The 25,615-nt window shown below is 38.4% G+C and overlaps 2 protein-coding genes across 5 annotated transcripts in view; both read left to right on the forward strand.

Moving 5' to 3' along the window:
- ADAM32 (ADAM metallopeptidase domain 32) overlaps window positions 1-5,313 on the forward strand; it is a 180,539-nt gene extending 175,226 nt beyond the window's left edge. For all 4 annotated transcript variants that reach the window (XR_015156223.1, XR_015156224.1, XR_015156225.1 and 1 more), the window contains one exon: window positions 5,195-5,313. Coding sequence is in view for 1 of the 4 variants with exons in the window: in XM_086380389.1 (XP_086236515.1) it covers window positions 5,195-5,201 (7 nt within the window). In the remaining 3 variants the exon portion in view is untranslated. The remainder of the gene's footprint in view (window positions 1-5,194) is intronic.
- A 5,774-nt stretch (window positions 5,314-11,087) lies between these two features.
- LOC147343796 (disintegrin and metalloproteinase domain-containing protein 5-like) overlaps window positions 11,088-25,615 on the forward strand; it is a 124,738-nt gene continuing 110,210 nt past the window's right edge. Inside the window, 5 exon segments of the mRNA XM_086380423.1 lie at window positions 11,088-11,157; window positions 11,827-11,906; window positions 22,238-22,293; window positions 24,782-24,860; window positions 25,138-25,214. Of these exon segments, the coding sequence (XP_086236549.1) occupies window positions 11,103-11,157; window positions 11,827-11,906; window positions 22,238-22,293; window positions 24,782-24,860; window positions 25,138-25,214 (347 nt within the window). The 5' untranslated portion in view covers window positions 11,088-11,102.

The raw sequence follows: 25,615 nt of genomic DNA on the forward strand, positions 1-25,615 counted from the left end.
ACTGGCAACTCACTCCAGTACTCTTGCCTAGAGAATCCCATGGACGGAGGAGCCTGGTGGGCTACAGCCCACAGGGTCGCAAAGAGTCGGACACTACTGAGCGACTTCACTTTTACTTTCTTGGAGAAGGCAATGGCAACCCACTCCAGTACTCTTGCCTGGAAAATACCACGGATGGAGGAGCCTGGTAGGCTGCAGTCCATGGGGTTGTGAAGAGTGAGACACCACTGAGCGACTTCACTTTCACTTTTCACTTTCATGCATTGGAGAAGGAAATAGCAACCCACTCCAGTGTTCTTGCCTGGAGAATCCCAGGAAGGGCGGAGCCTGGAGGGCTGCCGTCTGTGGGGTCGCACAGAGTCGGACACGACTGAAGCGACTTAGCAGAAGTAGCAGCAGCAGCAGCTCAAACACTAATACTTCCAAACTGATGCTCCCCTAGTGCATTACTTTGCCAATAAGCTCTGAAATTGCTTGAATATAATGACCATGTGTACTTTGCTAACCAACTTGTGGTTAGCACCTAGCAGAGTAAATGCTCACTAAATACTTGTGTAGTGGATGAATATCACATACATCTTGAACTTCACATACACACATGATTGACGTTATAACTACTCCAACTGTCCCCTCACATTATCTCTCATGGTAAAATACGTCATTTGCATAGTCATCTTCTACTGGAAGTGGTATTCAAGACAGGGATAATCACCATCCTAGGACAATATATATCACATTTGAAGTGTGTGGTCTGGAGTGTTAACCCATTAGTCTAGCTTGTGTTTCAGTTCAGTTGCTCAGTCGTGTCCAGCTCTTTGTGGTCCCACGGACTGCAGCATGCCAGGCCTCCTTGTCCATCACTAACTCCCGGAGCTTACTCAAACTCATGTTCGTTGAGTCGGTCATCCAACCATCTCATCCTCTGTCGTCCCCTTCTCCCACCTTCAGTCTTTCCCAGCATCAGGGTCTTTTCAGAAGAGTCAGTTCTTCGCATCAGGTGGCCAAAGTATTGGAGTTTCAGCTTCGACATCAGTCCTTCCAATGAATATTCAGGACTGATTTCCTTTAGGATGGACTGTTTGGATCTCCTTGCAGTCCAAGGGACTCTCAAGAGTCTTCTCCAACGCCACAGTTCAAAAGCATCAATTCTTCGATGCTCAGCTTTCTGTATAGTCCAGCTCTCACATCCAAACATGACTACTGGAAAAACCATAGCTTTGACTAGATGGACCTTTGTTGGCAAAGTAATGTCTCTGCTTTTTAATATGCTGTCTAGGTTGGTCATGACTTTTCTTCCAAGGAGCAAGCATCTTTTAATTTCTTAGCTGCAGTTACCATCTGCAGTGATTCTGGAGCCCCCCAAAATAAAGTGTCACTGTTTCCATGTTTTGCCCATCTATTAGACATGAAGTGATAGGACTAGATGCCATGATCTTAGTTTTCTGAATGTTGAGTTTTAAGCCAACTTTTTCACTTTCCTCTTTCACTTTCATCAAGAGGCTCTTTAGTTCTTCTTCTCTTTCTGCTGCAAGTGTGGTGTCATCTGTATATCTGAGGTTATTGATATTTCTCCCAGCAATCTTGATTCCAGCTTGTGCTTCATCCAGTCCTTGTGTTTAGCATAAACCAGAAAGCATTCTTGGATAATTCTTTCTGTTAAATTTAATAAGCTAGCAGACATATTTGCTCTGCCTCACTGTTATAGCACCCATTATGTTGTCCTTTTTTCACTATTTTAAAAAGTTTGAAAACCAGTGGGAGATGTTGATAGAACCAACTCCTCAGGTAAACACTACCAGGAGAAAAAAAATTTTTTTAAGCCAGAAATCAGATGGGTTATATATACAGTAGTCTGACAAATCCAGATATACAAATCCCTTTATTGGTTTGAGGGAGAACTAACTGTATTAACCCACTCCAGTATTGTTGCCTGGAGAATCCCATGGACAGAGGAGCCTGGAGGGCTACAGTCCATGGGGTCGCAGAGTCAGACACGAATGAATGACTAACACTTCACTTTCTACTAAGTTAAATAGGGGAGTTTCATGGTCAGAGTAGTAAGCAAAATCTCCTTTAAGTTTTGAAGATATAAAATAGCAGATGTAGCAAAGGATAGGAAGGGTAAACTTATGCCACTCTTATCACTGAATTTTCTCCCTAATCTTACTACCTATTTTATGTTCTCTGTTGATTAAACTTAGTTAATTTATTTTCAACTTATATTTTTACTCTTTCATTCTTTTGGTTGGGGGATCAGAAATAAGAAATCTGTGGATATAAAAGTAGAAAAGAGGCTCAAGAGTTTGGTTTTGACTTTTGATAATAATGAGTATTAAAAATGTAGCAGATATTTCCTTTTTTACTACAATTTTGAAGGGAAACAAGAAACTGCTGTAAAAATCTATTTTTTTCAGAGTGTATTGTCTCAAGCTTAAATTTATTTAGACCAAATCACAGAAAAGCAGTGAAACCCTTAATAGTAGGCAAATATATTAGGAACTATCTCTTAAAATAAATACGCTTTAAATTAAAATGAAGCTTATAATCCACAACTAATTCCGAAATATTTATTGGTGAATTGGTAAAGTACTTCACCAAAAATAATGCATTAATCTTTACTAACCTTGATTACTGAGTATTTAAATCGTTTATAAAAGACCTTTAGTCTTTTTTCTTCAGTTCAATAAAGTTCTTATAAGTTTGTTGGGAACTTGCTTTTGTGAATAAAATGGAATTAGATCAGATCAGATCAGATCAGTTGCTCAGTCATGTCCGACTCTTTGCGACCCCATGAATCGCAGCATGCCAGGCCTCCCTGTCCATCACCAACTCCTGGAGTTCACTCAAACTCATGTCCATCAACTCAGTGATGCCATCCAGCCATCTCATCGTCTGTCGTCCCCTTCTCCTCTTGCCCCCAATCCCTCCCAGCATCAGAGTCTTTCCTAATGAGTCAACTCTTCGCATGAGGTGGCCAAAGTACTAGAGTTTCAGCTTTAGCATCATTCCTTCCAAAGAAATCCCAGGGCTGATCTCCTTCAGGATGGACTAGTTGGATCTCCTTGCAGTCCAAGGGATTCTCAAGAGTCTTCTCCAACACCACAGTTCAAAAGCATCAATTCTTCGGCGCTCAGCCTTCTTCACAGTCCAACTCTCACATCCATACGTGACCACAGGAAAAACCATAGCCTTGACTAGACAAACGTTTGTTGGCAAAGTAATGTCTCTGCTTTTGAATATGCTATCTAGGTTGGTCATAACCTTCCTTCCAAGGAGTAAGTGTCTTTTAATTTCATGGTTGCAGTCACCATCTGTAGTGATTTTGGAGCCCAGAAAAATAAAGTCTGACACTGTTTCCACTGTTTCCCCATCTATTTCCCATGAAGTGATGGGATGGGATGCCATGATCTTCGTTTTCTGAATGTTGAGCTTTAAGCCAACTTTTTCACTCTCCACTTTCACTTTCATTAAGAGGCTTTTGAGTTCCTCTTCACTTTCTGCCATAAGGGTGGTGACATCTGCATATCTGAGGTTATTGATGTTTCTCCCGGCAATCTTGATTCCAGCTTGTGTTTCTTCCAGCCCAGCGTTTCTCATGATGTACTCTGCATAGAAGTTAAATAAGCAGGGTGACAATATACAGCCTTGATGAACTCCTTTTCCTATTTGGAACCAGTCTGTTGTTCCATGTCCAGTTCTAACTGTTGCTTCCTGACCTGCATACAGATTTCTCAAGAGGCAGGTCAGGTGGTGTGGTATTCCCATCTCTTTCAGAATCTTCCACAGTTTCTTGTGATCCACACAGTCAAAGGCTTTGGCATAGTCAATAAAGCAGAAGTAGATGTTTTTCTGGAACTCTCTTGCTTTTTCCATGATCCAGCAGATGTTGACAATTTGATCTCTGGTTCCTCTGCCTTTTCTAAAACCAGCTTGAACATCAGGAAGTTCACGGTTCACATACTGCTGAAGCCTGGCTTGGAGAATTTTGAGCATTCCTTTACTAGCGTGTGAGATGAGTGCAATTGTGCGGTAGTTTGAGCATTCTTTGGCATTGCCTTTCTTTGGGATTGGAATGAAAACTGACCCTTTCCAGTCCTGTGGGCACTGCTGAGTTTTCCAAATGTGCTGGCCTATTGAGTGGAGCACTTTCACAGCATCATCTTTCAGGATTTGGAATAGCTCAACTGGAATTCTATCACCTCCACAAGCTTTGTTTGTAGTGATGCTTTCTAAGGCCCACTTGACTTCACATTCCAGGATGTCTGGCTGTAGGTCAGTGATCACACCATCATGATTATCTGGGTAGTTGACTCTAATAAGATACATGATATGCAAATTAGTTTATAAAATGAATTCATGATTAAAGGCACTCACTTTATCCATTAGGTACTATAGGCAAAATGCTAAGGCCTGTGAGTTTACAAGTACCAAAACCAAAACACTGTTTACAATATGAAAAAATAAAAAATGATTGGCTCCAAGATATGGAAAAAGTAAAATTGATATGTATTTAAATTTCTAAAAACAATGCAAAGATTTAACTTGTTATATTCAAGAACATTTTGTATGTGAAAAAAATGTTAGATTTTCTCATTTGCAAGAACTTCTCATTAAATACGATGCTTCTCCAGAAATCACAATTGCTAGTTAATAAGCTACTCACAGTTTAGTAATTTCATAAGCAAAATTATAAAATTTATTCCTAGAATTCTTTTTTTTTTTTGCCATATGAATTTTTCATTTGGCAGTATGCCAACTGCATGTTTTTCAGTGGAAGGTAATTTACTTGTTTATCAATAGCTAAGCAGAGAAGACTCTTGTGAGTCCTTTGGACTGCAAGGAGATCCAACCGGTCCATCCTAAAGGAGACTAGTCCTGGGTGTTCATTGGAAGGACTGATGCTGAGGCTGAAACTCCAATACTTAGGCCACCTCATGCAAAGAGTTGATTCATTGGAAAAGACCCTGATGCTGGGAGGGATTGTGGGCAGGAGGAGAAGGGGATGACAGACGATGAGATGGCTGGATGGCATCACTGACTTGATGCACATGAGTTTGGGTGAACTCTTGGAGTTGGTGATGGACAGGGAGGCCTGGCATGCTGGGATTCATGGGGTCGCAAAGAGTCGGACACGACTGAGCAACTGAAATGACTGACTGAACTGAAGCACATGTGTCTTTGTTCTCTTCCACAGTAACTAACAATTCCTTCAGAAGGCAATGGATATCACTCGGGGTCTCACTGAAAAATGAAAATTCGACCTTTTCTTCTCTGGTCACAGCTGATGGAAAACAATAAACCAAGATGGACCAATTTGCAGGAGTGTCTGTTTTTATTTCCTCTCCCACTCCGAGGCATAATTTTGCCATGTCAGGGCCTTTGACTGAAGACAGTCAATCTGAACTCCCATGACTCCCTGAGCTCTTCTCCACAGCTTTCCCCACCACCCACTTGGGTTTATTGCCTAGGCCCCTAGTGGCTGGGGATATGCATCAACTGCTGTTACTCAGGGAAGGATCTGTGTGTGGACTGTGTTCCTCCTCCTGGTCCTTCTCACTGGACTTGGCTGACTGCATGCAGATCTCAGTTAATACAGCTATTTGCCCCCCTCTCTCCCCACAACTGCAGAACCAGGGCTAAGGTAAACTGTGCTTGCTCAGGCCTCACATTCTGCTTGCCACCTTTCTCGTGCCCCTCGGTTGAGTGACCCACAGGATGAATCCCGGAAGACAGAAGGACCCAGAGAGCTTGGGATTTGGTCTCAGGAGCAAAGATTAATACCTTATCAGAGTTTGATACGAAGATTGATAAATTGAGTTAGGAAAAATATCTCTCATTTTCCTTTTTCTGAAACTATGTATTAAATTGTTCAGTTTTTCAATAAATATTTGGCAAAATTCATCAATGAAACTGGATCTTTTTTTGTGGGAAGATTTTAAATTATGGATTCAATATCTTTAACAGAGAACTGTTTAGACTTTCCATTTATTGTGATTTTTTTTCAGAAATGGTTATTTTAAAGCAGCTTATCCTTTTCATTTAATGGTCAATCTTTTGTCATAAAGTTGTTCATAATATCCTTTACAGTGTCTATAGGAGCTAAAGTTATGTCCCTTCTTTCATTCCTAACTATGGTGATACTATATGCATCTTTGTTTTCTGTTTCATTGATTTATGTCTTAATATTTGCTCATTTCCTAGATACTTGAGGGGAAAGTTTAGCTCATTGTTTTTAAATCATTTCTAATTTATTTAAAGATATATATTTGCTCTATGAATCTCTTTAGCTACATCTCACAAGTTCTGATGTGTTAGTTTGATCTCAGAATTATGGATTTCTTAAAAGTATGTTGTTTCATTTCTGAATATTTGGATATTTTCAGTCTCATCTTTTCTTAATTTAGTCATGGTCAGAGAACATACTTGCATACTTCTCATACTCTGAAACTGTTGTTTTGCTGTGATCCACTCTATGGTCTATTCTGGTGAATGTTCCATGTGCACTAAAAGTGTACGTTTTGTAGTTGTCAAATATGTAAATGTCAAGTAAATATGAATATTCTTTTTGAAATCTCGTATGTAAATGAGATTATACAGTATTTATCTTTCTGTGTCTTAACTAACTTCACAAATGTCCTCTGTGTTATCCATGTTGTCACAAATGGCAGGACTGAGAAAGGGCAGGAGTGAGTAGGGTGAGATTTCCTTCTTTTTCATAGCTGAATAAATATATCATGTTTTCTTTATCCATTTGTCTGTTATGGACACAGGTTATTTCCATATCTTGGCTATTATGAATTATGCTGCAAAGAACATAGGTATGCATATATTTCTTTGAGATACTGACTTAATTTACTCCTGATATATGCCCAGAGGTAAGACTGCTGGATCATATGGTATTCTATTTTTAATTTTTGAGAAACTGCCATACTGCTTTCCCTAATGGCTGTACCAGCTTATATTCTCTCTTCCACAGCATACTGCAGCTCCAATTTTTCCACACACACACTTGATAATACTTGTCCTGTTTATCTTTTTGGTAATATCCATTCTAAAAGTTGTAAGACTTTATCTTGTTGTGGTTTTTATTCGTATTTCCCTGATAATTAGTGATGTTCAACACTTTTTCATGTATCTGTTGGTAATTATATGTCTTCTTCAGAAAAATGTCTATTCAGCTCATTTTGCCCATTTTGTAAGTGGAATATTTGTGATTTTTTTTGCTATTGAGTTACATGAATTCCAAACATACTTTGGTTATTAACCCCTTCTCAAATATATGATTTGCAAGTATTTTTCCCATTCTGTATGTTGCTTTTTCATTTGTTAACTGTATCCTTTGCTGTGAAGAGCTTTTTAGTTTGCTATAATGAGAGAAGAGAGTGACCAACTACAAGACAAATACAAAACTGTTAATAAAATGACAATAATAAATCCTTCCCCATCAATAATTACTTTAAATGAAAGTGGGTTAAACATCTCAATAAAAAGATACAGAGTGGCTGAATGATTAAAAATGAGAGCAAACTCCCACTGTATGCTATCTACAGGAAACTCACTTTAGATTGAAGGTATACATAGGCTTAAAGCGAGAGGAAGAAAAAGATATTTCCCACAAATGATAACTTTAAAGTGAGAGGAAGAAAAAGATATTTCCCACAAATGATAACCAAAAGAAAGGAGTGGTTATATTTAAATCAGATGAAGCAGACTTCACATCAAAAACTGCCTCTAGAGCCAAAAAAAAGATCATGACACAATGATAAAAGGGTAAATTCAACAGAAAGAGATAACAATTGTAAATATACATGCATCCCAAATCAGAGCACCTTGTGTATAAAACAAGTATAGACAAATCTGAAAGAAGAAATGCAATAATAGTAGGAGATTTCAGTGCCCTATTTCAAACAATAGGTAAAACACACAGAGAATCAATAAACAGCAGACTTGAACAGCAGTACAGACAATGTGGACCCAACAGGCATATACAGAACTTTTCACCCAAAGCAGACGAATGCACATTCTTGATTATATATTCCCCAAACATTCCCCAAACAGGTCAGAAAACAAGTCTTAAATTTAAGAAGATGGAATCCATAACAAGCATCTTCTGCTTTATATTAATATTTTTTCATATGCTGTGTGATCTGCTCCCATTGAGGCTGCATGCAGTTTTTCCCTGCCTGAGCTGTTGTAGTTGTGGAACATGACCAGGCAAGAAAGCCACACAAACTCTTAGCTCTTACTAGATGTAAAGGTAATCTTCCAAGAGTAAACTCTATTCAAGTTCGTGTCTGCCTTTGGTCATTTTCCAGGTCCTTTGGGTTTTTAAAGGTATTTTGCCAGGCATTTATAATTGTTTTCTGTGTGAAGAATCAGACTACACATTAGTGTAATCTTTACCAGAAGTCATCCCCAGGGCTGGACTTGGTAAATCACAGAATATATTTAAAAAAAAAAAAATTCTTGGAAAACTGCCAGATTGTTCTCTGGAATGGTTATTACTGCTTACATGCCTACAAACCAAGTCTTATGTTTCTCTTCATTCTTACCCGCACTTGATGCTATTCGCCACCCTGCTGCTAAGCTGCTAAGTCACTACAGAGTGTCCAACTCTGTACGACCCCATAGATAGCAGCCCACCAGGCTCCCCATCCCTGGGATTCTCCAGGCAAGAACACTGGAGTGGGTTGCCATTTCCTTCACCAATGCATGAAAGTGAAGTCCCTCAGTTGTGTCCGACTCTTCGAAATCCCATGGACTGCAGCCTACCAGGCTCCTCCATCCATGGGATTTTCCAGGCAAGAGTACTGGAGTGGGTGCCATTGCCTTCTCCAATTCACTACCCTAATTTTTGCTAATTTATTGGCTAGAAAGTGATATATCGTTGTTTTAATTTGCTCATTTGTGATTACTATTTAGCCTAAAGATCTCTTTATATCCTTTTAGGCATTTACTTATCATGCTTTATGAAAAAAATGTATTCATAATGTTTTCCTATATTGCTACTGGATTTTTTTGTCCCCTTCTGTCTCCTCCCATACCTTTGTCTATGTGTGTGTGTGTGTGTGTAGGCGGGGTGCTCAGGTATGTTGGATATCCTAGATAGTAATTCCTGGTTGGTATTAAACTTTGCAAATGTCCTCTCCTTGTCTTTCCCTTTTCTCTTAACTTTTTAATACTTGGGTTCTTTCTAAAGCCATTCTCTTATTTTTCAAATTAAGAGAAAGAGTTTTCCCATTATCCCTTTAATTAATTTTCTTCTAATTATTTTAATTTTTCTCCTTCTGGAAAATACTATTATTAACACTCTCTATTCCTTATCTCTTAATTATAGTTTTGTCTTTTCTATTTTTTAAAATCCTTTCTTGTTCTTTCCTGGGAGAGTTTGTCAATTGGAGCAATAAGTGTCTGCTGCTGCTGCTGCTGCTAAGTCACTTCAGTCGTGTCCAACTCTGTGTCACCCCATAGACGGCAGCCCACCAGGCTCCCTGGTCCCTGGGATTCTCCAGGCAAGAACACTGGAGTGGGTAATAAGTGTCTATGCTACTATTTATACTAAGACTTGTGATTTTATTTCTTGCCACTTGATTATTTTAAAGAATTATTTGTTAGTGTTATGTCAGGAAGCGTTTAACAGGAGGCTTCCTGTGTGCTGTTTTGGATCTATTGGGAATTCTCTGTTCCTTATTAATTCCTGAATATTTGGGAATTTAAAAAGCATGCTGATATTTATTCAGTTTAGTTCAGTCACTCAGTCGTGTCTGACTCTTTGCGACCCCATGAACCGCAGCACGCCAGGCCTCCCTGTCCATCACCAACTCCCAGAGTTTACCCAAACTCATGTCCATTGAGTCAGTGATGCCATCTAACCATCTCATCCTCTGTCGTCCGCTTCTCCTTCTGCCTTCAACCTTTCCCAACATCAGGGTCTTTTCAAATGAGTTGACTCTTCCCATCAGGTGGCCAAAGTACTGGAGTTTCAGCTTCAACATGAGTCTCTCCAATGAACACCCAGGACTGATTTCCTTTAGGATGGACTGGTTGGAACTCCTTGCAGTCCAAGGGACTCTCAAGAGTCTTCTCCAACACCACAGTTCAAAAGCATCAATTCTTCAGCACTCAGCTTTCTTTATAGTCCAATTCTCACATCCATACATGACTACTGGAAAAACTGTAGCCTTGACTAGATGGACCTTTGTTGACAAAGTAATGTCTCTGCTTTTTAATATGCTGTCTAGGTTGGCCATAACTTTGCTTCCAAGAAGTAAGCGTCTTTTAATTTCATAGCTGCAATCACCATCTGCAGTGATTTTGGAGCCCCCCAAAATAAAGTCAGCCACTGTTTCCACTGTTTCCCCATCTATTTGCCATGAAGTGATGGGACCAGATGCCATGATCTTAGTTTTCTTAATGTTGAGCTTTAAGCCAACTTTTTCACTCTCATCAAGAGGCTTTCACTTGCATCAAGAGGCTCTTTAGTTCTTCTTCACTTTCTTCCATAAGGGTGGTGTCATCTGCGTATGTGAGGTTATCTGATATTTATTAGTCACCAGGTAATGTAACAGAGAAGGAAATGGCAACCCACTCCAGTGTTCTTGCCTGGAGAATCCCAGGGATGGTGGAGCCTGGTGGGCTGCCGTCTATGGGGTCGCACAGAGTCGGACACGACTGAAGGGACTTAGCAGCAGCCGCAGCAGCAGCAGCAGCAGGTAAAGTAAGGAAAAGACATTTTTAGCAAATGGCATTATGATACATTACCTTTGCACCCTCTCCTCACTGTAATTGGAAACTACTTCAAAAACCGTCAATCCAAGGCGAAGATACAACCAAAACCAGGCACCACCAACCAGCCTCATCTGAGAACTGTAACTTGCGCAGCTTTTCCTTCCTTCACAAGAAACTGAATGCTCTCTCCTCAGCCGCAGCTGCCCACCAGCTGAACGCTAGGTGCGCCCGCTGGCCCTCCCGGAGGCAACCGGGAGCCGCTCCCCGCCTTTTCTTCGCGCGCCGCGGCCATCTCCCACCCGCACTGCGCCCCCATTCGCCGCATCGCCTCAACCGTCGCTGTTGGGCCAGTGTGGCTCCAGGTCAGCGGAGCCATGTTCCTTCTTCTGGTCCTTCTCACCGTCCTCAGGGGGCTGCACGGAGGCCCCAGTAAGTCCAGAACCTTGCCTTCTCGGGTTGGAGGGCTGCCCTTTTCGGTCCAGAATCGGGCCCCAGACCTCCCTTCCACGCCGTCTGGCCTCGAGGTCTGCAGCCAAGGAGGCAGAGGCAGCGTCAGCGCGAAAATCTTTTCATTTCTCTGGGTGATTTCCTTGTCTGTAAAATGGGAAAAAAGGAAAGATGTGGTCTTTTTAACATTCAGAATTCTGCTCTTCTAGAAATAATTGCACTGCCATGAAGAAGACATTTATCAATGAGTTCCTCCTTGGTAACTGCAGTCCTCCACCTTCTCCGTGGAAAATTGCAGATCACCTTTGTCTTCAGTATTCTGTATCTTTTTTTCCCTTGCAAATGGTCTCAGTTTCTTGATGCATTCCACTTTTTAAATTTCCATATCTCTTAGGTCAGTGTAATTTGTTACTGTTACTTAGTCAAACTGCCTGCCTAAAGATAGGAAAAGAGAGAGAATCAAACCTTAAGATTATAAAGGGTTAAGAAATGTATGGGTAAGAAGGACCAAAAGACAGGAGAAAGGGAAAGCAAATGCATATATTACACACAAAAAAGTTGGTAATGTAGAAAAACACATGAAGAATTGGATTTAGAAATGAAAATGTAAGATTACAAGTATCAGAATAACTTTGGTTGTTTTTCTTTTAGATCTTCATAAAAAGTTTGTGCAGACCACAATTCCTGAAAAGATTTCAACGTCTGAGGCAATCAAAGATCCAGAAAATAATGTAATTGGGAAATAATATTTGTATTTCTTAAATTGTGTGAAATTGCTTTTAGTATCAAGACCATAGCTGCTGATGTTGGGCAGTAATTCAGTTCTTGGAGGCAGAGCTGAGTGCTCAGAACAGGTTCACAAGGAGGAACATTTTGATGAGAGGTGTTGAGGCAAAAAAAAAAAAAAAAAGCATTTATTTGGTGTTTGTTAGGACTGCAGCCTGGGAGACACAGATCCAAGAAGCACTTGAAATATGTTCCACCAGACTACAAAATGGTAGAAGAAAGCTACTAGGTTCCATAAATTGTTAAGAATTAGGATTAGAGCTGGCAAGAAGTAAGAGTGTCCATTAAGCAAGAATCAGGGTTGGAGTTTGAAATGATTACATAGCTGGGAGAGGGGGCCCATGAAACTACAGGGTTGCATCCAGCAGCTGCTAGCAGATACGGTTTTGAAAATGGTTGGTGGTGTCCTTGAGTTTGATACAGTTCAGAAAATTCATATTCTCAGTGATGCAAGAATTTGTCTGAAACCCCATCCGCTGGTGGACACCTGACTCCATTTGGGATGCCTGAACCATAGTTATTCCACTTTGATTGTTAGATGATCTTAAACATGTCATCACTATTCTCTCCACCCAAAACCATGTATTTTACTTAATAATTCAACTCTATAAGAGAATCTCTGCGAAAGTTTCCTGTTGTCTAAGTCTCATCTGGAAGGGATTTTACTTGCGAAACCTTGTGAGCAAGGCTCTTTTTTGTTTCACTAGAAAAATACTATGCAAAAACAAAAAGAAAATTTTCTTTTCTGCATAGTGATTACTTGCAGCTATGGCTGTGCTCCAACAAGGTGACACATGCCCATCTTTCATGTTTCTGCAATTGCAAAGGGAGCTGTTTCATTCTTTAACTGTCGCAGTGGATTTTAACCTGGCACTTGAAAATTTGCTTACAATTTTGAAATAAATACTTATGATAGTTGTGCATTTAGTCATTTGGGCAGAAAGACTGATGATATACAGTGGGAAAAACTATTCTGGTGCCTGCTACAATTTCTTTTATCTTCTTCCTCTGAATTTTTCTTAATCCCCCAAATTTGTTATATCACCTTCTTTGGTATTATATGAGGAAATCATTTATTTCTTTTGCTTAGCCGTTAGTATATGCAGGTTTATATTTGACTTTCCATCAAGTTTGATGTTTAGAACAATTGCAAACCACACAAAGAACTTCAAAAAGGAACTTCTCTTCAGTTGAGAAATTTCTACTGTCCAAAATATTCATTACAAGATTTACACTTGTGTTTTGGCATTTTGGGATTTAAATATATGCAAATAAAAATGTAGATAATAGTTTAAAAACATTTAAAGAATTGAAAATATTGAATTGAAAATCTTGCAGCTGTGTCAGTGAAACTGTCAGAAGTCTAAACTCATAACTAATCATAAAAGAGCTGAACTGTTGAAAAGATTGTGAACTTGTGAACAAACTATAAATTGAGCTTGATATGTTACTCAAAACAAATGATGACCTTACAATTTGCTTGTAAGGGCCAATTGTAAACCCAGTCTTTCTGAAGAAAGCCAGCTAATCTTATATAAGGTTTTGGGAAGCCAAGGCAATGGCACCCCACTGCAGTACTCTTGCCGGGAGGGTCCCATGGATAGAGGGGCCTGGAGGGCTGCAGTCCATGGGGTCGCTGAGGGTTGGACGCGACTGAGCGACTTCACTTGCACTTTTCACTTTCATGCATTGGAGAAGGAAATGGCAACCCACTCCAGTGTTCTTGCCTGGAGAATCCCAGCGACGGGGGAGCCTGGTGGGCTGCCGTCTATGGGGTCGCACAGAGTCGGACACGACTGAAGCGACTTAGCAGCAGCAACAGCAGTGTTCAGGGACCCATGGGCTTTCAGAAGGGAGGGTGTTTAGGTATAGACAGGCTTTCAGTTGTGTTGGTGCTGTTAGTTGAGGTAGTCTACTTGTTGGTCTCACTTTCAGAATCCTCCTCAGTGGATTGAAGCACTTACTGACTCCTGTCTAGAAGCTGTCACTGTCACTAATTGGCTGACTTTTAGAAACTTGGGGTTGTTATTGATTTGCAAACTTTCAGAAGCTAGTTATTTGAGTGTGGCTGTTGTTAACTGGCTGATTTTCTGATTGTACATGGTGGTAAAAATTATCTCTAATGGTAGTTACACAACTTGAGATTTTGGCCAAATGATAATTTTTTTCCGCCTCGCCTCCCCCCCCCCCCAGTTTCTGTCTATAAAGATTTAATTTTATAGTTAATTTTAAAAATTGAAGAATAATTATCTGCACCATTATGTTAGTTCCAGGTGCAAAACATAGTAATTCAGTATTTCTGTACATTACAAAATGATCACCTTGATAAACCTAGTTATCATCTATCACTGTACAAAGTCATTACAATATTATTGACGGTATTCCCCGGACTGTACATTTCATCCTTATAACTCACTTATTTTGTAACTGAAAGTTTGTATCTGTTTATCTCCCTCACCTATTTCATTCATCCCCCTCACCCTCTTCCCTATGGCAGCTACCTGTTTGTTCTCTGTATCTGTGGGTCTCTCAGCTTCAGTTCAGTTCAGTTCAGTCACTCAGTCATGTCCAACTCTTTGTGACCCCATGAATCGCAGCACGCCAGGCCTCCCTGTCCATCACCAACTCCCGGAGTTCACTCAGACTCACGTCCATCGAGTCAGTGATGCCATCCAGCCATCTCATCCTCTGCCGTCCCCTTCTCCTCCTGCCCCCAATCCCTCCCAGCATCAGAGTCTTTTCCAATGAATCAACTCTTCGCATGAGGTGGCCGAAGTACTGGAGTTTCAGCTTTAGCGTCAGTTGGTTCATTTGTTTTGTTTTTTATATTCCACATATAAGAGAAGTCAGGTGGTACTTGACTTTGTCTGACTCATTTCACTTAGTACTGTGTTGTAGGTCCATTCATGTTGTAAATGGCAAATTTTCACTTTTTGGGTAATACTATTTTGTGTATAAAACCGTATCTTCATCTATTCATCTACTGATGTGCACTTAGATTGCTTCCATGTCTTGGCTATTGTAAATAATTGCAGTGAACATGGGGTGCATGTATCTTTTTGACTTAGAGTTGTTGTTTTCTTCAGGAAAAAACTCAGAAGTGAAATTTCTAGACCCTATGCTAGTTCTGTCTTTAAGTTTTTGAGGACCCTCTATAGTACTTTACATAGTGGCTGCACCAGTTTACATTCCAACCAGCATTGTATGAGGGTTCTCTTTTCTCCACATCCTCTCACATGGTTATCTCTTGTCTTTTTTTATAAGTGTGAGGTGATATCTCATGTTTTTGATTAGCATTTCCTGATGATTAGTAATGTTGAGGATTTTTTCATGTGCCTGTTGGCCATCTGTATGTCTTCTTTGAAAAACTATCTATTCATATATTCTGCCCATTTTTAAAATGTGTTGTTTGCTTTTCAGATGTTGAGTTGTATAACTTCTTTGTCTACTTTGAATATTGGTCCTTTATCATATATATTTTTTGTGAATATTTTCTCCTGTTCAGTAGGCTTTTTCATTTTGTTAGTAGTAGTTTCCTGCACTGTGAAAAGCTTTTTAGTTTGATATAGTCCTATTCGTTCATTTTGTTCCCCCCTGGTTTCCTGAGGAGATATTTTAAAAAATATTGCTAAGACCACTGTCAGTGAGCATACTGCCTCTGTTTTCTTCTGGGAGTGTTATAGCTTAAGGTCTTACATTTAAGTCTTTAATTGATTTTTCAATTTATTTTTGTATATGGTGTGACAAAGAGGTCCAGTTCGATTCTTTTCCATGTGGTTGTCCATTTCCCACCACAATTTACTGAAGAGGCTGTCTTTTTCCTATTGTATGTTCCTCCTTCTTTGTCATACATTACTTGACCATGTACATGTGGGTTTAGTACTAGACTTGCTGTTCCGTTTTCTGATCTCTGTGTCTCTATTTGTGCTACTAACATACCGTTTTGGTTACTATAGTTGTGTCATAGAGTTTGAAATCAGGGAGTGTGATATCACCTGTCTTGTTTTTCTTTCTCAAGATTGTTGGCTATTCAGGTCTTTTGTGGTTCCATAAACATTTTAGAATTATTTATTTTAGTTCTGTGAAAAATGCCATTGGTATTTTGATAAGGGATTGCATTAAATCTGTAGATTGCTTTGGGTAATATGGTCATTTTAACAATATTAATTCCTATAATCTATGTACACAGTTTCTTTCCATCTGTTTATATCATCTTCAGTTTCTCTCATCAGTGTCTTATAGTTTTCTGAGTAGAGGTTTTTTACCAGCTTGGTTAGATTTATTTCTCGGTATTTTATTCTTTTTGATGCAGTTGTAAATTGGATGGTTTTCTTAATTTTTATTTCTGATAGTTTGTCAGTGTATAGAAATGCAACAGATTTCTGTATATTAGTTTTTTTTTCTTGCAACTTTGCTGAATTCATTTATTACTTCTAATAGTTTTTTGGTAGCCTCTTTAGCATATTCTATATATAATACCATGTTACATGCAACAGCGACAGTTGTCCTTTTGCCATTTTTATTTCCTTTTACTTATTTTTTGTCTGATTAATTTCACTAGGACTTCCAATACTATGTCAAATAAAAGTGATGAAAGTGAGGATCCTTGTTTTGTTCCTGATCTTAGAGGAAAAACTTTCAGATTTTCATGATTGAGTATATTAGCTATGGGCTTGTCAGACATGGACTTTATTATGTTGAGGTGTCATAGTGATGTTGGGTTTTATCAAAAGCTTTTTCTGCATTTCACAATTTTTAAACTCTTGAATTTGTTATTATGATATATCATGATATTTGACTTACAGATATTGAAATATCCTTGTACCTTTGGAATAAATCCCACTTGATCTTGGTGTACGGATTTTTAAAATATATTGTTTAATTTGTTTTGCTAATATTTTGTTGAGGATTTTTGCACCTATGTTCATCAGTGATATTGTTCTATAGTTTTCTTTTTTGTGGTGTCTTTGTCTGGTTTTGGTATCAGGCTGATACCTCATTGAATAAAATAGAGAGTGTTCCTTTCTCTTTAATATTTGTGAGTGCTTTGAGAAGGATAGGTGTTAAGTCTTCTTTTAATGTTTTGTAGGCTTCACCTATAAAGCCATCTGGTCCTGGACTTTTGTTTGTTTGGAGTTTATTTAACTTAATGATTCAGTTCATTACAGTCTATTCATATTTTGTATTTCTTATTGATTTAGTCTTGAGAGATTGTACATTTCTAGTAATTTATCCATTTCTTCTTAATTGTCTATTTTACTGGTGTATAATTGTTCTCAGTACTCTTATGATTTTTTCTAGCTCTGAGGTGTTTGTTAGATTTAGTCTTGAGAGATTGTACATTTCTAGTAATTTATCCATTTCTTCTGGATTGTCCAATTTACTGGTGTATAATTGTTCTCAGTACTCTCATGATTTTTTGTAGTTCTGGGGTGTTTGTTAGAACTTCTTTTTTATTTCTGATTTTATTTTGGCTCTTGTTTTTCTTGATGAGTCTTACTGAAAGTTTTGTGATTTTTATTTATCTTTTCAAATAACTAGCTCTGAGTTTTATTGATTTATTTTAAAATTTCTATGTCATTTATTTCTCTTCTGATCTTTTTGATATCTTGCCTTCTACTAACTTTGGGTGTTGTTTGTTCTTCTTTTTATATAGTTCTTTTGGTGTAAGGTTAGATTATTTATTTGAGATTTTTCTTGTTTCCTGAGATAAGACGTATTACTAAAAATGTCCCTCTTAGAACTGCTTTTGCCACATCTCATGTATTTTGGATGAGTTTGTTTCCATTTTCATTTGATCCAGGTATTTTTTGATTTGCTATTTAATTTCTGCTGTAATACATGAGTTGTTTAGTAGCATATTGTTCAGACTCCACATGCTAGTGTTTTTTTGCAGTTTTTTTTTTCTTGTTCTGATTTCTAGTCTCAGACCTCTGTGGTCTGAAAAAATGAGTGATTTGATTTCAGTTTTCTCAAATTTACTGAGACTTGTTTTTGGCATAGTATGTGGTCTATTCTGGAAATGCTTCTAGTGCCCTTGAAAAGAGTGTATTCTTCTTTTGGATGGAATTTTCTGTAAGAATCTCTCAAGTTCATTTGATAGTGTGTCATTTAAGGCCAGTGTTTCCTTATTAATTTTAATTTTCTGTCTCTATTATCTGTCCATTGATGTCAGTGAAGGGTTAAAAACCCTATGTTGTGTTACTCTCAATTCCTCCTTTTTTGTTTGTTAATATTTGCTTTATGTATTTAGGTACTCCTGTGTTGGGTGAATATATATTTACAATTATTATATCAACTTGTTGCCTTGATCCCTTTATCATCTGGGCTGTTGGACTGTTATCCCTATTGTCCTATATTCCACTGCCTTAATTAATGTAGCTTTATTACAAGTTTTAATATAGGTGAGTACTGGTACTCATACTTTTCTTTCAATACTTTGAAGAGGTCATTCCATTGCCTTTTGTTAGTCACATAATTTATTAAGAATTGTTCTGAACATAATGTGTCATTTTTCTCTTATTGATTTTGAGTGTTTTCTCTTTTTATTTTGTTTTAAATTTTTGAGTATGACATGCCCAGGTTTGCTTTCTTTATGTTCATCCTGCTTTGGAATTATATAATAATTTGCCCCTGTGAGTTGTTATCTTTCATAAGCTTTGAAAGTGTTAACCGTGAATTCTCCAAGTGTTATTTCTTAGTCTTACCTTTCTCCTTATTTTTTGGATTATAATTGCATGAGTGTTGGAGTGAAGTGAAGTGAATTGAAGTCGCTCAGTCATGTCCGACTCTTTGCGACCCTATGGACTGTAGCCTACCAGGCTCCTCCATCCATGGGATTTTCCAGGCAAGAATACTGGAGTAGGTTGCCATTTTCTTCTCCAGGGGGTCTTCCTGACCCAAGGATCGAACCCAGGTCTCCCTCATTGTAGGCAGACGCTTTACAGTCTGAGCCATGAGGGGAATACATGAGTGCTAGACATTTTTAATCGGTCACATTTCTCTTGTTTTCTTCTTTGCATTTTTCTCTGTGTTTCAACATGGATATTTTCTACTGACCTGTATTCCTGTCACCAATTTTAACCCCTGCTAAGTCTAATCTTCTTTTATACCCTTTCACTGAACTTTTAATAACAGATACTGGTTTTTTTCTGCTGTACAATTTTAATTTGTTTCTTTATTACAGATTATACACTTTTATTGAAATTCTCCATGTTCTAATTTTAATCAAAGTTATTTAATAGGTATTACTTGTGGGCTTGTTGTTATTCCCTATTATTTGTTTATTTATTTTAAATTTGATCCTGTTCTTTAGCATTTTTTATCATTTTTTTTTAAAGGGAAAGTTGGTGTATTTGTTTGCTAAGGCCCCTATAACAAAGAAACACAAACAATGTGTCTTAAGTGACAGAAACTTATTGTCTCATAGTTTTGGAGGCTAAAAGTCCAAGATCAAGATGTTGGCAGCATTGGTTCTTTTTGAGTACTATGAGGGACAGATCTGTTCCCAGCCTCTGCCATTAGCTTATAGAGACTGCAGATTCTCCCATTGTGTCAGATCAGATCAGATCAGTCGCTCAGTCGTGTCCAACTCTTTGCAACCCCACGAATCCCAGCACGCCAGGCCTCCTTGTCCATCACCAACTCCCGGAGTTCACCCAGACTCACATTCGTCGAGTCAGTGATGCCATCCAGCCATCTCATCCTCTGTCGTCCCCTTCTCCTCTTGCCCCCAATCCCTCCCAGCATCAGAGTCTTTTCCAATGAGTCAACTCTTTGCATGAGGTGGCCAAAGTACTGGAGTTTCAGTTTTAGCATCATTCCTTCCAAAGAAATCCCAGGGCTGATCTCCTTCAGAATGAACTGGTTGGATCTCCTTGCAGTCCAAGGGACTCTCAAGAGTCTTCTCCAACACCACAGTTCAAAAGCATCAATTCTTTGGCACTCAGCCTTCTTCACAGTCCAACTCTCACATCTATACATGACCACAGGAAAAACCATAGCCTTAACTAGATGGACCTTTGTTGGCAAAGTAATGTCTCTGCTTTTGAATATGCTCTCTAGGTTGGTCATAACTTTCCTTCCAAGGAGTAAATGTCTTTTAATTTCATGGCTGCAGTCACCATCTGTAGTGATTTTGGAGCCCAGAAAAATAAAGTCTGACACTGTTTCCACTGTTTCCCCATCTATTTCCCATGAAGTGATGGGACGGGATGCCATGATCTTCGTTTTCTGAATGTTGAGCTTTAAGCCAACTTTTTCACTCTTCACTTTCACTTTCATCAAGAGGCTTTTGAGTTCCTCTTCACTTTCTGCCATAAGGGTGGTGTCATCTGCATATCTGAGATTATTGATAGTTCTCCTGGCAATCTTGATTCCAGCTTGTGCTTCTTCCAGTCCAGCGTTTCTCATGATGTACTCTGCATATAAGTTAATAAACAGGGTGATAATATACAGCCTTGACGAACTCCTTTTCCTATTTGGAACCAGTCTGTTGTTCCATGTCCAGTTCTAACTGTCGCTTCCTGACCTGCATACTAATTTCTCAAGAGGCAGATCAGGTGGTCTGGTATTCCCATCTCTTTCAGAATTTTCCACAGTTTATTGTGATCCACACAGTCAAAGGCTTTGGCATAGTCAATAAAGCAGAAATAGATGTTTTGCTGGAACTCTCTTGCTTTTTCCATGATCCAGCGAATGTTGGCAATTTGATCTCTGGTTCCTCTGCCTTTTCTAAAACCAGCTTGAACATCAGGAAGTTCACAGTTCACATATTGCTGAAGCCTGGCTTGGAGAATTTTGAGCATTCCTTTACTAGCGTGTGAGATGAGTGCAATTGTGCGGTAGTTTGAGCATTCTTTGGCATTGCCTTTCTTTGGGATTGGAATGAAAACTGACCCTTTCCAGTCCTGTGGGCACTGCTGAGTTTTCCAAATTTGCTGGCCTATTGAGTGGAGCACTTTCACAGCATCATCTTTCAGGATTTGGAATAGCTCAACTGGAATTCTATTACCTCCACTAGCTTTTTTCGTAGTGATGCTTTCTAAGGCCCTCTTGACTTCACATTCCAGGATCTCTGGCTCTAGGTCAGTGATCACATCATCGTGATTATCTGGGTCGTGAAATGTGTCCAAATTTCCTTTTTTTTTATAAGGATACCACTTACATTGGATTAGGGCCACACTAATGGCCTCTCCTTAACTTGATTACCTCTGTAAAGACCTTGTCTCTGAATAAGGTCACATTCTAAAGTTAGGTTTCACATGTAAATTTGGATGGAGGGAGAAAACAATTGAACCCAAACAGTTGGATTTGTGTATGAAAGTTTGTAGAAGTTCTGGATGATGTCTTTTTGGAATTTTTTCTTCCTGTCAGTTTTGTATATTTCTTGTTAATTGCATCTTAATTTTGTTGTTGTTTTTCCCCTTTATTTTCATCATATTTATTTAATACATAGACATGTGTGTGATCTTCCTCTGTTCTCTCCTACATTCTCTTCCAGAGGAATTTCATTGCTTGCATTCGATAAGCAAAGTTCTGCAGCTACTGCTAAGTCACTTCAGTGGTGTCCGACTCTGTGCGACCCCACAGACGGCAGCCCACCAGGCTCCCCCGTCCCTGGGATTCTCCAGGCAAGAACACTGGAGTGGGTTGCCATTTCCTTCTCCAATGCATGAAAGTGAAAAGTGAAAGTGAAGTCGCTCAGTTGTATCTGACTCTCAGTGACGCCATGGACTGCAGCCTACCAGGCTCCTCCATCCATGGGATTTTCCAGGCAAGAGTACTGGAGTGGGGTGCCATTGCCTTCTCCGAAGCAAAGTGCAGTGGTAATTATTGTGTTATCTTGCCACAGATGTAGTACATTTCTTGTAGTTTTATCTTTTAGAAGTGTCTCTTCCAATGAACAGGAAAATTTACTTTCTAGGAGGGCTGGGAGTGAGCAAGAAATGGTTTCTCTCAAGTGAGGTGGACATCTTGGCATTTACCTTGGGCATGGTGAGTTGGTGGTGTGTGTCTTAGACTAGAGATGATTATCCGCAAGCTTATTCCTCAGATGTGTGAGTAATGGTGAGTAGCAGGCATGTGGGAATGCTACCACCTAGTTCTCAATTCAGAATTCTGAAGATTTGAATATCCACATGGCAATGGAAGCACATATAATAGTTATGTATTATTATTAATTTTGTCAATCTCAAAAGGATAACTTAGAAAAAACATTATTCAGCATAATTTTTGTAGGTGTTATTATTGATTTTTTTTGGATGCTTATGTACAGGTGGCTTATGTCATTACAATAGGAGGAAATCCATATTTTGTCCATCTCACAAAGCAGTAAGTAATTATTTTATCTTTTAAATTTTTAATTTTTTGGTGTATTGATTAAAGAATAATTATCCATAGAATCATTTTAATTCAATTGTTTATTAGATATGTGTATAAATTTGATACCTATTGTATGTCAGTTTTTGGGTAAAGTCCTAAGCACACAAAAAGCAATGAAACAAGTAGTCTTAGTTAAATAATTTGTAATAAAGATGTATTCAGACACATCAATAGATAAATGAAGAATTGTTTTATAATGCAACATTGTGATAAATGTGTAGATAGTATTCTTTGGAAATCAGGGAAGGCTTTTTTGCAAAGAGATGACTTGAGGAAAGATACTTTAGTTCTAAAAGAAGTGGGGTAGTATTGGGGGGTATTCTGTTTTGAGGAAATCATCTGCAGGTTGATACAGAATAGACTTTGTGGTGTGCAGAAATTCGGTGTGAGAATGACTGAATGACATTTTTTTAGGATAAAAGTAAAAAATTTTGGAAAAGTGGGCAGGAGCCAGATTGTAGAAGATCTATAATGCCATGGTAAGGATATTAGAAGCCATAAATATTTTTAAGCATGTACTTATATAGGCCCATTGAGTCTCATAGTCTGTTTTTGAGGGGGTAAAAATGGAATTGGAATGTCTAATTATAAATTATATAATAGTGTAAGTGCATGATGATAGTAGCTTGAAGAATGATCATTGCACTAGAAAGAAAAATTCAGTAGATCTTGAGGACAGATTTGGTAGGATGATTGGGAAACAGGAATTTTGGATAATTTAGTTGTTGCTTAAGAAAATTGGTGGATTAGTGTAATAAAACAAGGGGTATTAATGAAGGAGATATTTATCTGAAGGGTGAGTTTGGTTTGCATTGCTTGTAAGATATTCAAGTGGCTTTTTTTTTCCATTAGGTATACAAATATAGGAATTTGAATCTCTAAGGAGAGATTGGCAATATAGATTTAGCAGTAATTAAAAAAAATGCGAACTTACAGAGTGCTTACAAATATACAGGTGGCTAAGGATGGAATCTTGGGAAAGACCAGTGTTTCTCTTTTTGGTTCTGCCAAAAGAGATCAAGCTAGAATAGTCAAGGAGGTAGGAAGAGAAGCATGAGTGATGTGTGATGTAAATTAAGTGAATAGACCAAGTGGCCACAGTTTTAAAAATGATACCAGAAGTCCAGTGCAATGATTACTTTAAAATTGTCTTTTGGATTTGACATTCTGGTGGTTATGGATCTTTTCTAGAGCAGTTAAGGGTGAGTAACAATTGACAAAGTGAAGAAACTATGTGTAGACTACTCTTTTGATAAAATCTATTGAGAATTGAAAATACGTAGGGAATAGTGAGAGGAAGACACAGGGCTGAGAGACAGTTATTCAGGATAATAATGATAATAATGACAGTAAACTTCTCAATAGTATTAAGATAAAAACTGTAGAGAGGAAGAGCTTGAAATTACAGTACTAATAAAGTGATGTATCTTCAATACATGGCACAGAATAAGATGCATAGTACAGATGTGAGGATTTGCTTTGAACAAAAGAAGCAATCATTCTCAAAGATAAGGAGTGAGGATGGGTACAGGGGATCTGACAGTGAGGTGACATGGAAGTTACTGAGATGATTGACAGGAAGATGATGATGTCAAGTTTTTGTATAATTAGGAGAATGAAAGAAAATTCTGACCAGGGTTATTGAGAAGAACTTGGTATTCAGTTAAGGTTTAGTTCAGTTGCTCACTCGTGTCCGACTCTGTGACCCGATGGACTGCAGCATGCCAGCCTTCCCTGTCCATCACCAACTCCTGGAGCTTGCTCAAACTCATGTCCATTGAGTTGGTGATGCCATCCAACCATATCATCCTCTGTCGTCCCCTTCTCCTCCTGCCTTCAGTCTTTCCCAGCATCAGGGTCTTTTCCAATGAGTCAGTTCTTCACATCAGGTGACCAAAGTATTGGAGTTTCAGCTTCAGCATCAGTCCTTCCAATGAATATTCAGGACTGATTTCCTTTAGGATTGACTGGTTTGATCTCCTTGCAGTCCAGGGGACTCTCAAGAGTCTTCTCCAACACCACAGTTAAGGTTAGTGAATGTGAATTTTTTAATGATGTTAAGAAAATCTTATAAATTTTGGCCTAACCCTACATTTTAATTTTGAGATTCAAGTTTAAAATCTAGAATTAATGAGCAATAATGACAAGGATTTGAAGGTTCTACGCTCAAAATTGACACCTGTCTTATTTCACTGTTTGATATTTCTAGCAGTTTGGGTTGTTCATTATCATGCATTTTTGTATTATGTCACTGTGGTTAAAATACCTCCTTCTGCCCCAAACTTATTTAAATGACCAGTATCTGGGCAATAGGATATGCCAAGATAATTGGCACTACTTTAAATTCCTCCTTTAAAAAGAAAATTTGTATTAAGAAGAATAATTTTTATATGTTTTCTGTTTACAATTTGACCATGTTTTTGTGATTTCTGCCTAGGTCATTTTTATCTTCAGCTTCTGTTGTTTATTTTTATGACAAAAATGACATCCAACATCATCAGCCTTTGTCAGCTCAGGTAAGACTTAGGTTTCTTTGTTATAGATTTCTTATTCTGAATTTTCCTTAAAATATAAATATTATGAAATTTTTAGAATGTTATTTCACACATTCAGTGAAATTAAATAACCTGGACTAGTTCTTATTTCTGCCTGGCACAACTCATTGGGTCATGGCCATTCATATTAAAGTCCTAAGGCAGTGAAAGTAAAAAATACAAGTGAGGTATCTGGAATGTCCATTTAAAAAAGAAGTTAACCATTTTTTTTCTGTGTGTGTTTTTTTTTTTTCCTCAGATGGATTGCAATTATCATGGATATGTTGCAGGTTTTCCAAATTCTCTTGTATCACTCAACATTTGTTCGGGACTCAGGTTGTAACCTATTTAGAGATACTCCTTTTGCCAGTATTAGATCTTGCTAAACTGTAATATTTATCCTCCAGTACTTTTTCTAGTTCTCCACTCACCTTTATTATTTCAATTTCCTATGGAGTGAGCCAGAATTACTGACAAAATAAAGTTAGTCACCCTGGCAGTATCCATTCCAGATGGGAGTCTACACGTTGATTCTAACAGGCTATGCTGCTTGAGGCTTTGAGCAATCTTGAGTACAGGTAGTGTTGATTGGGTCTCTCTATACTAGTTTTCTCAAATTCTTTATGTTTTTGCTGCTGCTGCTGCTGCTAAGTTGCTTCAGTCGTGTCCGACTCTGTGCGACCCCATAGATGGCAGCCCACCAGGCTCCCCCGTCCCTGGGATTCTCCAGGCAAGAA

The sequence above is a fragment of the Bos grunniens genome, chromosome 27 (assembly GCF_055505025.1).
Source record: "Bos grunniens cultivar Pamir isolate PY7600 chromosome 27, Bosgru_T2T1.0, whole genome shotgun sequence".
Taxonomy (NCBI): Eukaryota; Metazoa; Chordata; class Mammalia; order Artiodactyla; family Bovidae; genus Bos; species Bos grunniens.